The sequence below is a fragment of the Melanostigma gelatinosum genome (assembly GCF_949748355.1).
Source record: "Melanostigma gelatinosum genome assembly, chromosome: 9".
In the NCBI taxonomy this organism is placed as follows: Eukaryota; Metazoa; Chordata; class Actinopteri; order Perciformes; family Zoarcidae; genus Melanostigma; species Melanostigma gelatinosum.
In genome coordinates, this window is record NC_136642.1 from 5,622,370 (window position 1) to 5,638,764 (window position 16,395).

At 42.6% G+C, this 16,395-nt stretch overlaps 1 protein-coding gene across 1 annotated transcript; it reads left to right on the forward strand.

Annotated features, from left to right (window-relative positions):
- Positions 1–11,073: 11,073 nt before the first annotated feature.
- On the forward strand, positions 11,074–16,146 carry rpz5 (rapunzel 5). Its single transcript, XM_079274675.1, has 2 exons — positions 11,074–11,177; positions 12,705–16,146. The coding sequence occupies exon 2, from the start codon at positions 12,772–12,774 to the stop codon at positions 13,951–13,953; it is 1,182 nt and encodes a 393-aa protein (XP_079130801.1). The 5' UTR covers positions 11,074–11,177; positions 12,705–12,771; the 3' UTR covers positions 13,954–16,146.
- Positions 16,147–16,395: the final 249 nt, after the last annotated feature.

Consider the following 16,395-nt stretch of genomic DNA (forward strand, 5'->3'; position numbering starts at 1 on the left):
AGCTCTCATCATGGCTGCAACTTCGATACTTCAGGGTCATTTCACTCGGTTAGGAACCTTCCAAAGAAAAGAAAACGATTTGACCGCAGCCACTCACTTACTTGTAGCTTCTACTGGGATTGTTTAATTTAAGCTCGCAGGAAGAGGCAGAGTTCGTTGACCTTTCATCTTGTCGGGTGGTTTTTGTTTCTTCATCTACACTTGAATGAGATCTGATCACAATGCCTTCAACATGAATTTACACCTTCCTTTGACATGTGTTGTGAAAAAATAATGATGTAGCTGTCTTTCACACTTAGAGCAGGTTTAAGAATGAAACAGAAGCTCTCAGAGGCGTATAGTTAAATCAAAGCAATAGATTTATTTATCAACAGAGTCATTCAGCCCAGCTATCAAAAAACAAGCTTGGGTGCTAATGGATGAACTTCGCAGAGATTCACCATGAGACACGCTTCAACACATCAGCGTGAAACTTAATATAGGGGGTCCGCCCCTTTTTACACATTGGCCAAAGTCAAAGATGCAGGCGTGGCACGTTTGTACGTTATGGCGCCTGGATGGAGGCCGTGGATGTCCATCCACCTTGGCCCCTCCCAGTAGGCGTTGGTTTCCATCAGTGTGAGTGAGGAGTTCCATGCGAGAGGTCCTATGAAGGAGTGTGTGAAGAAGCCGGGCTCAGCTGGGGCGGTGGCCCTCGCTTGAATCTCACTGTCTATTGTGTCTTCCTTATCTTCTCTAAAGATGGCTGCCTGTTCCTAGTGACGCAGTTAAATAAGTAACCTTTCACCTGCTTCTCTCTGGCCTTGCTGTATGCTGTGAGCACTGTATAAGTGGTTAATAGAGCTGCATAAGCTAATGGTTATTTAAAACTACAAATATGCTAGTGATTAATTAAACTGTATATAAGTCAATTGCTACTTAAAGCTGCATATAAACTAGCTGCTGATTAAGCTGTATATAAACTAATTGCTGATTAAAGCTGTATATAAGCTAATTTTCTCAACAAATCCCTCTCTTGACGTCTGAAGGACGTCACTTTCTTTACCTTCCTGCCCTGTTCACACGCTGGTGTCTGCCTCTGCCTCTCCTGACCCTACCAGGCTGTTCTGCTCTTCCCCTACTGGGTAAGCTCCATAAGGAGGGGGTGGTGATGGTTCCTTGGAGAGGGCAGTGGTGATAGGACGGCCAACCAAAGAACGAATACAGGGTATTATACAACATCCACATGAGACCAGTATTGCAATGAACACACCCATTGACACTGCTATTGACAAGATCAGGTGCTTCCATTTTCCAAACATGTTTTCCATCCAATCTCCAAATGGATTATTCACACCTGATGCTTCCTGCATTTCTTTTGACAGTGCCTTCAGACTATTCAGTGCTTTTGTGACTGAACCGTCCGGCGCAGTATTGTTGGGGATGTTAGTGCAACACAGATCTCCAAACATTGAGCAAAAGCTCCAAAGCCATTTTGTTTTGCATAGAAATCAACGAAGTCGGGGCCAGCTGCTCAGCCAGACCCTCTATTGCATCCCTAGTATGATTAGCCAAACGAAGAACATTGTAATGCACATAATTGATACGATCAACATTTTTATTCACAGTTATCCATGGAATAATACTTGCGATACTCTCAAAACCTACTGCAATTTGATATACCAATTTGTATTGATTAGGCACTCCTCTGGTTCACTCTGATTGTATCTATGTATGTTGGACCTTTGTCCAGACTGAACTCAGCTGCTCTTTTTTAGCTAAGATATGTCTGCGTCTGCGTTGGGTCAGGTTTTGTACTTTAAATATGGATGCCAGAGTTGTGCAATTTGGTGGAGTAGCCATTTTAGTCATATTTGTCATGCATGCGTATCCTGTTGGGTCAGATTCAGGATATAGTGGTGCTGGTTCGGTGAACCTAGCTGGTCTAGCTGCAGCACAAGCTATACAGCCACCCATTTTGTTTTTTATAGCATTATGAACAATTCAATTTAACCAAACATTGTCGTTTCCATGTCCTGTAGCTAATTGGATCACCTGTTGGTGGTTGCTGAAAAGTCAAATTACAAATTACAAAACAAATTATGCATTTTGCGTCAGATTACCTCGGACCTCTGCTAGAGGTCTGGACGGCTCAGATGCTGGGGCACAGTGTGACAGGTGGTGCCAAGGTGCTCCTGCTTTACCTATGACTTGGACCGAGTGTGAAGTAACCTCCTTCACTTCGTACGGCCCTGTCCACCTGAGGTCAGTCCACTTTTCTTATGAACTTTGACCCTGACCCAGTCACCCTCTCGGATGAGATTTTTACCTTTTCCTGGTCAGCTGCACTGGTTCGCTGGACCTGTTTGGAGAGAGCCTCCGTGAGAATGATTAATGCAGTCACATATGCCTTCATTTCAACTTGCTGCACATCTATGTATATGTACATCTATGTATCTATGTATATCTATGTATATGACTACCGTCTCTTGGAGGACCAGGCATTTGCCTCCTTGTCATTAACTCATGTGGTGAAAGATGCGTCTTATTTCCTTTTGCGCTCCTCATTGCCATTAGAGCTAATGGTAAAATTTTAACCCATGTCAGCTTTGATGCTACACATGTCTTCGCTATTTTTCGATTTTAGCGTCTGATTTGCCCTCTCTACCAGTCCTTGTGACTGTGGATGATACACTGTTCCAGTTCTACTTCCTGCAAATGCTTATTACTGAAATGTGAACCATTATCGGAGTATCAGCTCTGTCTGCAGCCACTTCATTACTGTCTGTGCGTCTTCTGTTTTAGTTGGGATTGCCTCCACCCACTTTGAGAATCTGTCCACCATTACCAAGATGAGTAAAGTCCATGCTGATGTCTTGGAAGCAGGCTGATGGTACAGGATAAGAGCCCATAGGTGTTTTGTACGGTTTCTTCACATTGTGTTCTCCACAGGTGGTGCATTCGTCGCAGAAGAGGCACAGTGCTTGCATTCTTTGCAATGTTCCTTTCTTTCCTTCGTGCGTGCCTCTGATATCAGTGAGACACACAATTCTGCCATCATGGGATCTCCAAAGTCCACTTTCTCCTTTTGTTGCTCCTTTCCTTTGCCATTCGGACCATTCGTATGGTCCAGCCTTCTTCTGTATCTCAATCAGTGTTTCTTCAGTGATTTCTGGTTCTTGTATGGCTATTTTCAGAACCATCTGTTTTGGTCTGTATCCTCCTACTTCTTCAGCAGCTTCATCTGCCATGTCGTTTCCCATACTTATTCTGGTTCTTGCTTTGCCATCATGTCCTTTGCATTTCATGATTGCCACTCTGTTTGGTAGGCTCATAGCTTCCACCATTGCCATGATTTCTTTCTTGTGTTTGATGGGTGCGTCCATTGATGTCGTGAATCCTCTTCTTCGCCACATGGGCCCATCAACGTGAGCTGCTCCATGTGCGTAAGCAGAATCTGTGAAGATGTTTACAGATTTTCCTTCTGCTATTATTAAGGCTTGTATGAGCGCTTCGACTTCTGCTAGCTGCGCAGATGTTGGTTGAGGTAGGATACCTGATGCTACTGTTGTGTGTTTTAGATCTTCGAATTGTCTCACCACAGCATAGGATGCTGTGTTTCCTTCATCTCCTTTGTAGCAACATTCTTCCTGTTTCATAGACAATATGTGCTTTTGTGCATTCTTTTGAATTTTCGATTTTCTTGCAGCTCCGAATGTGAATTTTTCTTAGGAGGATTCTTTGATGCGTATCTTTCTCCCCCTTTTTTCTGATACAAAACTGCATTAACATCCCTCTTTTTGTTCAGAAACATCTCGGTGGAAAAGGGAATGAATAGTCAATTCTTGAAGTGCCGATGCATGTGACAGAGTCTACGTGAGAATGGTGAACACATCTTCTGTTTCTTGTGTTCAAACTAAAGGGGGCTGAGGTGTTTCATGATGGAGGATGCTTTGTCTGTGGGCTGTGGGCTGTGGGTTGTAACTGGATATGACGCAGGTATTGTGGCTAATAGTTGCAGCAGTGTCTCTGTTGTTGCCAGGTATGTGAAAGATATTGCTGTTCAGCGTGATTCTGGCTTCTTGGATGCTGATTGCCTGTCTCTCTCTGATAGTTTCCTCTTCTTCCATGTGGTGAGCCTTGTTGTTGTTGACCACGCGTGCGGCAGTCTCGTGAATAGTGACCAGGTTTTCCACAGTTGTAGCAGTAGAAAGTTTGTCCGTGCTGTTTCTTTTTCTTTTTAGCAGGCTTTGGGGCCACGTCAAGCTTTGCCAGCTGTATTGACACTTTTAGTGCTTCAAGCTCCATATCTGTTCTTTCCACAGCGGCTCTGTATTCATCATAAGTGTGTTCTGTGCTTATTTGTTGCACCATCTCTTCAGTGAGAGGACAGTTCAGCAGTTCTCCATCCCAAATGTCTTTATCTTTCCATCTCTTTATCATTCTTTTGTACGCTTGTTGTTCCACCGACCAATGTTTGATTCTTCCATTCATCCTGCTCTGATCCTGGACATCATTCTCCAAGTTGCACAGACAAGAGGTGTATTTCGCAGCCATGATGTCCCTCTCTGCAATAATCAATAGAAAGTCTGAAATCAGTATTCCCAAATGTCCACACGATGGAGCCAAAGCTCCTATCCACTGTTCCTGTTGCAGTTCTTGGAGTGGCCACAGTTTTTTTCTTCCCAGGTTGTGAAGTGCCAGCAGAGGGAGCCAAACCTCCTCTTATGCCTTCAATTGACATGTTTGCTCTCTGAATTCACACTGGCCCTCGTTCACAACCTTGCTTTCTCTGGAATGTGTGTGTGTGAAATGATGATCTATTTTATTATTAACACTTAGGGTGAAGAAGACGAAAACAGTAATGTTCTAAACATATTTCGAAGTCTCTGTGTGGATAGATAAGCAGAACACTCTGTTCCTGCGTTAAGGTGGCAGTTTTCTGCCCTAATCTGATGGGTTTTTTAGCGAGCAGATACTTTCAGGGTTACTGTTATCTGTTCCTGTCGTACGAAAGGATGACGGAGTGCTCCTCTCGGCGTTTTAAACCTTCATACAGTGACCTCACAACTCCGCAATATAGCTTTACAAGTATAACGCATATTATTTAACATTGTATGAATATATATTATTTACAAATCCCCCTATATACCCCTGCTAGGTGTGAACGTCTATGTTTTAATTACACATGCAATGGCTGTAACTCTATGGTTTAGATCATCTATCATCTGAATCAGAAGTTGGTGGGGGTGCTTTGTCTAGTACGGGTGTGTGTGTGTTACGTGGTTTCGAATTTCTCAGATTAGTATGGCAACTATATGCCCATAAACCCCCCCCTTTTTAGTTTTCTTCAGCTCTCTGTCCTTGGAGCCGATACACTCCCTACGGCTGCAACTGTTTTGTTATCAGGAATGCTTATTCCTCCCTTATTTTCCCAGCGTCTGTTTGACTGAATGAATGGATGCTTTGTTACAGCTTTTTTAAATTAGCTGACTCCCTAATTTTAGCATCTGTCTGGCTGAATATAGTGGCTGCTGTGTTTCCGCATTAGACTTTGCTAACAGTCCCTGGGGAACCCAATTTTCCAATAAATCAGTAGTTTTTTTTAACTACGCCAGTAAAACTGACACTTATATTAACCCTCAGCTGTCTCTCAGCATATTCTAGTGATTTATGTGTGTGTGTGAGTGCAACGACTGTGTCTAATGTGTGTTTTTCCTGCTCTAGACGCCAAACTTTGAAACAACGCACGAACATGTTGCCACACATCTCAAAACCTCAGCATATGATGTGATAAGCACACGGACATCTGAAACAACTTGACTGTAGCTTTCAGCTCTCTCTCTCTCATATGTACGCTTCAAACATTCACTTTCATTCAAACAAAATTGCAACACACTGCCATTTTTGAAATGCGCAGAGATCACCAATACGGTAAAGGAATATCTTTAGAAATACAGTCAAACAAATAAACAAAAGTTAAAACGTACGCCTCAGCATTAGCTCTCTGTAGGCAACTAATAAACACAGTTAAAACATGCTCTTGTGTCTCTGAAGGCAAAGCATAAACACAAGCTCAAAACGTACACTGCCATTCTCTGAAGTAAAATCATAAACACAAATTAAAACAGGCACTGCCATTTTCTGAAGTTAAATAAGTCACAAGCGCGCTGTCTTCAAAGGAGATGGACAGCTCTTTTTCTCAAACTAAGCAAACTGCTTCTCAGCAAACAAACACAGTACGGTCTAGAAGGAAATTAATATCTTTACAAATGCAGTGAAACAATGAACACACATTAGAACATACACGGCTGTCTCTTTAAATATAAATCAGTCAGAAGCGCAGAAAACAGCTCTTTTTCTTTTAGACACACTATTTTATATTCCAACAGCAATTTCTTTTTCTCAACCTCATCAAACAGACTGTGTACCGCTGACCTCTCGACCACGATACAAATGAAAAACAAATGCTTTTTAGCAAACAATCAGTCAAAGTATAAAGGATTCTTTCCCTCTCTTGCACACAAAATAAAACAGCGCTATTTTACAATATCTGCTTTGGCTGGGCCACGATCACGGCTCTTCCGCGTGGAAGTCCGCGGTGCTACCAACCACACCACCAACGCAATACATCAAACAACACAATTTAAAACACTTTAAGTAACATAGGACTCTGCGGGTCCTTTTCTCTAGTTACTTTATTACACAACGTCCATTATCAACGACACATCAATTAACGTAAATTTTGTGCTCTCGCCCAGAAACTCCGTCGAGGATTCTCTAAGCAGAGATATCATGGTTTTCCACTAAGCGCCACACACAAATCTAGATCCGGAGATTTGATGATCTCAATAAGGTAATTTTCTCTTGGTCCGCTATCAATGATACATCGGCTAACTTAAAACTTGTGCTCCCATGCAGAAACTTTATAAGAGTTACTCTAAGCAGAGTTAACTTGGTTTTTACACCACACGTAACACACTCGATGTCTTGATACGAATATTTCACGGTCAATTCTCTCAATACAATTTACCAATGACATCAATAACATATACATATATCCCCGTCATATTATACAATTTCTTCGTCATTCACACATATGTACAAGCACGCATATGTACAAAAAACCCCAAATGCTGGGCTGAACAACCCTGCTGCTGTGTTTTTAATCTTTACAATACTTTTATGACTACGCAATACTTACAGTTCGGACAGTCGGATTTAATTTAGTTCATGTCTATAATACAATACGCAGAATTCAGTCAAATAGGCTTCTGCTCACCTTGTTAGTTGTGTCGACACTATCAGACTGTTCCCGAACTGCAGGCACGACCTGGTGGCAAATACCAGGGCTCCCAGCCTCCAGGGAGACTCGCAGTTTGTTTTCTGAAACACAGATAGAGAGGTCTGTTAACATTCCAACCCGAAGCTCCGTATCATATCTATCACGTCAGGGTCACCAAATTGTTGTGAAAAAATAATGATGTAGCTGTCTTTCACACTTAGAGCAGGTTTAAGAATGAAACAGAAGCTCTCAGAGGCGTATAGTTAAATCAAAGCAATAGATTTATTTATCAACAGAGTCATTCAGCCCAGCTATCAAAAAACAAGCTTGGGTGCTAATGGATGAACTTCGCAGAGATTCACCATGAGACACGCTTCAACACATCAGCGTGAAACTTAATATAGGGGGTCCGCCCCTTTTTACACATTGGCCAAAGTCAAAGATGCAGGCGTGGCACGTTTGTACGTTATGGCGCCTGGATGGAGGCCGTGGATGTCCATCCACCTTGGCCCCTCCCAGTAGGCGTTGGTTTCCATCAGTGTGAGTGAGGAGTTCCATGCGAGAGGTCCTATGAAGGAGTGTGTGAAGAAGCCGGGCTCAGCTGGGGCGGTGGCCCTCGCTTGAATCTCACTGTCTATTGTGTCTTCCTTATCTTCTCTAAAGATGGCTGCCTGTTCCTAGTGACGCAGTTAAATAAGTAACCTTTCACCTGCTTCTCTCTGGCCTTGCTGTATGCTGTGAGCACTGTATAAGTGGTTAATAGAGCTGCATAAGCTAATGGTTATTTAAAACTACAAATATGCTAGTGATTAATTAAACTGTATATAAGTCAATTGCTACTTAAAGCTGCATATAAACTAGCTGCTGATTAAGCTGTATATAAACTAATTGCTGATTAAAGCTGTATATAAGCTAATTTTCTCAACACATGCGATTCTTTTCTCAACATCATGATAATAACAATAATCATAACACAGATCATTGTTCATGTGGCGGTTTAAATGTTTTGGGATCGTTTTGATGCTGATATTGCATCACGACTCAGTCACTGGAGCATTTGACATGCCTGCAATGTTCACCTTCATCAAATCTCACGCTGTGGCAGCAAGAGCACAAATGCATTCATGAAATATTCACAACTTCACAAAGGAAATAGAGGCCACAGTCTTACTCTTTCTCCTTAAAGACACACTCTCTGTGGACATGTTGGAGAGATATTTATCTCTTTAAAAATCCTCTTACTCAGCTTGTCTTCATCCAAATACCTCTGTTCTAATTGCATCAAGTCCTTGTGAACACATCCCTGCTTTTCCTGCGACTCAAATCAATGCAGTTTAAGAGGAATATTGAGAGGTGATGATCTGGCCACGGACCAACTTTGCGACTGCTGTTTGGGGCCTCTGGCAATATCCCACAATCAAGCATCCATTACACAAAGAAAAAAGTCAAATTGTTCCAGCTCAGCTGTATTCAGAAGACCCGTCAACCCTGCACACATTTATTTTCCCATGGGAATCAAATCCAGCGTGACGGGTACTCGATCCAGTTTTTCCCACGAACAACTTTCTATCCATGAAGTAATCCTACTGATGTAACACGGAGGTGTGGATACATGCAACGAAAGTTAATGTCTGTAAGAACACGTCCCCTTTTTCTTTATGTGACTATCTCGATTACTTACTCAGCCTGTTTCTGTTTACCGACAAGCAAAATGAATTCTGTTGAACAGTTTGTACGGTTAAACAGTTGGCAATATATCCTGGTCTGAGCAGGTCATCAACATTTTTTTATGACTTTGTTTAAAGCTCTGCCAAAACGAAGTCTTGTATTTCAGGCTGAGCATCTTCGGTGTTTTCCTCTGTGAACTTCTGCATTGGAGACATGTCTCTGCACGTCTCTGTTCCTATTATATGATAGACAACTATTCAAATCTCCTCTTATACAGAAGTGCTTTCTTTTGTGTCTCAATTTAGTGCCATTGATGTTTTCAAACACCAAACCTTTCCAGACAATGCTGTGTATATTCTACCATGGGATGAGCCACTGGGGGCTTTTCCTGTGAGCTGAAGAGACATCTTGTGGCGAGGAGGAAACACTAGCCATTGGCTGAGGTCAAAAAGATAAAATGTGTCCAATAGCTTCCTCGGACCAGGAAGTACTTTATCTTTTCAGCCTTCCAGACACAAACAACAAAGACGGCACAACCTCTGTTTCTGGGTTCTGTCATTCGATTTAGTCTCATGAACTTTGGACTTTGGCCGAGTGGATGCATGCTGAGTGAAGCCAGACAAAACAACTAGAGGCACACAAGCTCTTTCCTCAGCTGGCGGTCATTATCTCAAATATTTCACCCATGTTTCCACCTGCGGAGCATGAAACCACAAGCAGCAAGGGCAAAACTTTTCCACAAATTCAACACTTTTCCATTGATGCTGGAGCTTCTTTTATAGGCCGCGTTGTTTGTTTGGTTCAGAGCTACGTGTGTTCTGCGGATCGTTTTCTTTGCCAACATGAAAGAAAGTCATCTCTTTTACGAACGGTTTGTCTGGAGAACAAACACACAGCACAACACCCATGAAAGCAAGTGAGGTCCTCCAGCTGAGTGACGTCACGGTGTGTTTACCAGCGTCAGCCTGTGCCACCCATCACGCCACACACTGTTGACTCCCTGCGAAAGCTACTCTCCACTTTCTGATGGTTACGAGCGAGTCAAGTGTGAGATCTGACAGAGGGACGACACAGGAACAAGGCGGTGGCGGACGTGCTCGCCTAACCCTCCTGTGGCCGGCTGACCAGTATCAATTTGCAGCAGACATCCTTCCCTCCTCTTCCTGTTCCCGCCTCTTTATGATCCATTAAATAGCCCAGCTGACGGTGACATCGAGCCTCGTGTGTCACGGCCTGCTTTATAAAGCACAAAGGCCATGAGTGAGCTGCGACTGTCATGGTGTGTCCTCGGAAAACACAGGCCGTCTTTCACTGAGCAGCAGTGTGACGGCCTGAGCACTGCCCCCGCAGGGCTAATGTCATCCCTCTTTGCAATGCTTCAAACAAGTAGCCAATCGCTTTCCATCACTAATTATCAGATTTAGAGGGAAGTAGGTCAACATTTAATATTATTTATATCGCGCTTTTCACAGACAATAGTATCACAAAGTGCTTAACAGAGCAGACATTTAAAAGCATAAAAAACACAATGTGACCCTAGGGTCAATAAATTATCTACACAGAGAAAAGTAAAAAATAAAAATGGAAACCATATTTTAAGAGCAGGTGTAGGACATGGGTTTCATCTCAAAGGGCTTTTCTTAAAAGTATGATTTATTTTGACATTTAGGGTACAAACTTGCTGGGAATGCAAACTTGTTGCAAACAGAGGTAGCTTAATTGGGCTTTCGGAGCACAGCACAGTCTCACAGAAGTTAAAGGAACCAGTTCAGTGGCCATGGCAACCTTGCTCGAGCCATAACAAGAGGGGTTTTGTACTCATAGGTCGCTTTGCTGAACCCTGCTGCCATTGGTCTCCTTTTTATTCTCTCTCACTCTCCTTGTCTGTCTGTTTCTCTTTCTAACACAGTCACACTCTCAAGCACACACAAACCAGTCTTTTTTTTATTTCCCAGGGTGCATGGTGTCCCTGCATGGGGAGTGTTTACAGGATGTTATCTGTGTCAGTGCCGGCCCCTCATCCCTCTGAGTGGGTTTTTTGAGGAATGCTGGAACGGGATGGAGAAGTTCCAAAGGGGGAGTGACGAGAGAGAGTGAGACAGACAGACACTGGGAGAGAGAGAGAGAGAGAGAGAGAGAGAGAGAGAGAGAGTCTATATATACATCCCAAGGAGGCTGGTGCTCACAGGCACAGCTGGATTACTGGATAACTGACCCGTAGCCCACTGGATATTGAGCTAGAAAGGTGAGTTCATCTTTTTCTTGTTCTTTATTCAGCATCTCCATCATCTACTTCACCACTTAACCATCATTTATAGTTTTCCATAAAAGGTAAAGAAAAAGAAAGAAAGAAAGAAAGAATGAAAAACTTAATATTCAGTTTGGTTTGTTCAGCTTTTCCCACCCGTACTAAAGCTGGCTTTCTTTTTTTATTTCCTTGAAAGTAAACAGTTTTTGTACAGGAAGAAAAGTCAAAATGTAAGTGATGTGCCAGAGGTAGAGATGATTCCTTTGGGGGATGTGGTCTTGTGGTCTTGCTTATGTATTGAAGCTCTGTAGCTCTGTAGCAAAGCATATCACATTGAAAGGGGAGATCAGTGTTTGATCAAGTGCTGTGTTGGACTCGCCTTTTTTTCCATTCACAAAATATATTTCACTTTTAGTGCTTTAAGAAGAGAAAGCTTTTTTTGTTTGGTTTTACGAGGGAAGATATTTTCAAACAGAAACCAAGATAATTAGTATTTTATTTCACTGTTTTCTATTGTTTTTTTTAACCTTAGAATCGGAATGGAATTGAATTCTGTTATGTAATTACACCTTTGAATTTTAAATGGTGCACTTTTTTGTTATTTTCATCACATGGGAATGTGGATAAATCCTAAAAGCACTGACGGCATGTGGCTGAATAAAGTAGATCTAATTAGTGTAGTGCTGTAAAATGGCACCACTGATCTCATCACTGCAGCAAATATTGGTGAGTCTATACACATATAAACCTGTATTTGTCTCTTTTATTCATACCAAAACCTCAAAAAACACATTTGTATGTGTTGGGTTTTTAATTACATTGGTGCTGTAATGATTAGGAAAGTGTTATTGCATTATTGAACAAGTGCAGTGGTTGGGATTTTCTTCTCTCAGACCTGGATGTGCCTTTTTCTGAACTGGATATGGGCTCCAGGGAGCGAGAAATGAGTTAGGTCATCTCTCTTGTGCATTTTACATCGAAAACCAGACTATCGTGACCAAAGTAAATCCCCTTCTTTCACCATGTTGTGAACATCTGTGTTTGCTTTGGGTCTTGGCTATTGTTGGAGCAGTTAAAAAAAAAAGAGACATCTCAAAGGGCCAATGCTGCAATGTTGCACAATACGTCATAATTCAAGAGTACACACACCATGTTTGATATTTGTTCTGAATTGCCATCCGTGTGTGCCTCGTTTGTGTACTTTCATGAGCTTTTTTTCTGATATGTGTCAATGCCACCAAGGCTTACAAAAAAACCCAGAGTCCCTGTCATTAGCCGAGGCTCTGAGGGTGCGGCATGAAACTGGATGCCTACATGTGCAGACATGACCTGCCGTTTGCTTTATTGTAGGGATTTGTTTGTCAGGAACATGTCCTGTGAGAAAAAAAACTACTGTATGTCAGCTGATTACATTTGTTTTGCCAAATTTAAGTTGAAAAAAAGCGCCAAATGTTTCTGAAATGTCATAAAATCTATAAGACTATAATGAACTTTACAAGGGTTTCATGTTTCTTCTTCTTTCAGGCACCAGCAAAGCCTCTGGCAGTGGACAACCAATTAGATTAGTTAGTGTGAAACACATAATACAAAGATGAATAATGTGGCAGATTGGCTCGTGCAGAACAGGGACAAGATCGAGAAAGGTGTGGAGATCATGGGACAAGCCTCGGAGGTGCTCGCTGCCACCGTGGGCCAGCTTCACCCCATCTTGGAGGCCGTGTTCATGGCTTCAGCCGAGCTACTCAGCAACCCGGACAGCAAAGAGGCTCGCTACCTGACTCAGCAGTTCGAACTGGTCAACCAGCAACTCGAGGGAATCCAAGATGAGATCGATCAAATTGCCCTGGAGCTGCAGAAGACGTCGTTGAACAAGCAGAACTTCGATCGAGAGGCGCAGATGCTCAGCCAGTACGAAAAGTTCCAGGACTTTGTCAACGCCAAGCCAAAGTTTAAAGAGAAGAAGATGGAGAAGTTCCTCAGCCATTACGAGAACACCGATGCCGACTTGAACTTGGACGCCCTATACAATGCTGTCATTGGGGACTGCACCGCGGGAGACCCCATGCTTGAAACAGTAGTCACCACAGAGCAGAGAAGCAGAAGGGCAGTTGAGGATTTCTGCGCCCGGCTGAAGAAGCTCTTCGTGGTGGGCATTATCGCCGTCATGGGCCACTCCGCCCTCAAGGAAGGGGTGGTGGGGGAGGAGATGGTGAAGAGGTGGCAGGGACGGATGGACGAAGTAGAGAAACGAATGAAAGCGGCCGTGGATGACTGTAGAGAGAACTTTGCCGATCAAGCCAAGCAGGACATGGAGCACCTGCTACAGGAGAATCCCGGCGCCGTCAACCTCGATTTCACCAAATCCCTTCTGGGTACTCTCATTAAGAAATACGACTGGGTGAACTGGTCCATCAGGGCCTTCAGCGACAAGGAGCGCATTTTCTTTTTCAACTGGCTGGCAGGAAAGAAGTGCCACGGAAGTGGAGGAGCCAACTGGTTTGACATTTTGACCAAGAGCAAGATCAAAGTGGTAGTTTCTTTCTGTGTCGACCCCAAGCCCATCAACAAGAGTCAGATCCAGGAGCAGATTGAAGCTCAGAAGATGAAGGGGAACATGATTGATGTGGCTCAGGTTCTGAACAGGAGCTTCCCCAACTGCCTGGTCCATGCTGTCAGCCATTACAAGGAGGTGGTGGAGTCCAACAACTTTCATGAGGATTGTTACTACTATGGAAAACACAAAAGAGCCTACCTGTGTATCCACTCTGAGTAAGCTCACAGAAAAACAGAAAGTGCAGCCGCATAAGAAAATGAACAACACATACATTTGTGAATGTCTTTACCAGAGACCAGGAAATATTTCCATTGAATATAGAAAATGAATTCTTAAATATGGTCTTAGACGATGTATAACCTGCTCTGTCAGGTTTCTGGTTTGTGATTCCTTGTCTTGCTTGTAATGATTTTTATTCTTTTACATATATCTTTCATGATGATTCAGCAGCTTCAGGGTGTTTTTTTCAGAGATGTACATCTCCATGCCAGCTTTGATGTAGAGTTATGACTCTCGTAATGATTCTGTCCCCATTGGATATGAGTAGGGTTGGGCGATGTGATGATATTAATCTGTTAACTGTGAAGGACTTTGTCATATAGTTTATACCAAGGAACCCTTCCCCTTCAACAGGGGCGGACTGGCCATCGGGGACACCGGGGGAATCCCCGGTAGGCCGACGGGGTTTGGGCCGGTCCAATACCGGACCACCTCCATCATCAACCGGCCCTCGCTCTGAGATCGCCGACCCCGACTGTATTCTATGCTTCACAGAACACGTTAAATTTACTCTAATCCTTAAAGCTCATCGTCACTGACTGAGAGTTATACTACTCCTCGCGATCTGTATTCACACTCGTGGTTTCCATCTGCGAGCCGGCGCAACACCCCTACACACACACACACCATCACACACCCAGAATACAATCTGCCCCAAAGAGGCGGGTCTATGAAGCAGTTTAGCCAATGATGCTTTAATGCTGATTAAAGATATAAATGAGTGAAATACAATTCAGTCAATCAGCGTCCTCAAATCGATTCAGCGCCGGCGCCGGCATTCTGGTCGATAGTAGTTCACGGAGGGTCTCTGATCTGAACTACAGAGAAGCCGCCTAAGCCCCGCCTCTTCACGTTTAGAATGCCACATATAGATAGTGACATATCTGCTATATGTTATCCTTCCACAATTAATTCTAGATCACTACAGCCTTTTATGTAGATTTAAAAAAAAAAATTGTATTTATCATATTACTATTATTTTATTTTGGTGGGAGGTGATTAGTAATGTAATCCCGATTTATCGAATGACCTAAGGTACCAGACTTTTATCTTATTGCTCTCTTGAGTGAAGCGGACGAAGAGTTTGGACTTCCACGCTTCAGGAGACATCCTGCCAGCAACGAGGGGTTTTCTTTCATTTCATTTTTCCAACTTGTGTGTGTTGCGTTTGTTGTAAACTCGAATTAAAGGTAACCTGAATATAGTTAGATTGTATCGTTTCCTGTTAAAGGGAATTATTACGGTAACCCTCAAGTTATTAAAGGGAAATAGAAACAGCCCTACCTAGAACATGTGCACCAGCGCCACTGCGTAGAACCATCTGATACTAGCCCAGAGTTCAGCATATTCATCTAGCAAACTATACCTACCTTGGAGTGTTACAACAGCCAGTATCATTTTATTCAATGTGTCCATCCGGGCAAATTGGTGGATCCAAATGTTATAAAAAAAACATATATGATACAATTTCTTTGTAATCATCCAAAATAATGTTAAGTGTATGGGTATTTTTCCAAGTAGGCCACTGACTGGTCGATACGTGTGATGGATTGAGTGGGCAACGCGCCGTGTATTGAGTGGGCCGGTCTGACAGTAACTCCCGGGCCACTTTTTTCCCCCAGTCCGCTCCTGCCCTTCAATACCTTTCCACATCTCTAGGTGTATCGGACCATTGTGGGCAATGCGGTAAATCAATGAGCAGGACTACTTTATGGCTTATTCGATTTGTCCTGTTGCACTGATGGGATGCAGTACCCAGATTTGTCCATTTGGGTTATTTTAAGTTTCCCAGTTCTTTATTGACATTTGAAAACTGTAGAACAAGTAAATCATTGGACCTTGAGTTGGGATTGTTTTGTCATTCCTTGTACAGTTTCTCAATTTAAGAGACTGTTTACCACCTATACAACGTATACAGAATACCACAAAACGAAAAAATGACATCCTATGTTTACGGATTATATCGATATCGCCCACTGCTAGATATAAATGTGTGTCAAACAAAATCAATTATAATATTCTTGCTGCTTCTGGTGCAATATATTGCTGCAGGGCTAACGCCCCAAATCCGTATTCCACAATCAACTTCGTCAATATATTTGTGTATATTTTCCTTTAATTTGTAATAAACTAAAAAATATGAATGGTTTTGGTATCATTGGTCTTCATTACTCAGTTATTCAAAACGCAACTTTTGAGTTAAAACCTATTACAATTATTGAAAATCATGATTCATTTGGAAGCATAATGTTCTGCTGACTGCAATTCAGAACAAATCTCCTTCAACAGTCACAATGCTTTAACAACAGGCCTTTGTTTATCAAATGGGTGGAGGTTGATCTGTAATAATATCGCCACAGCAACAATCTATGATGCTCACAA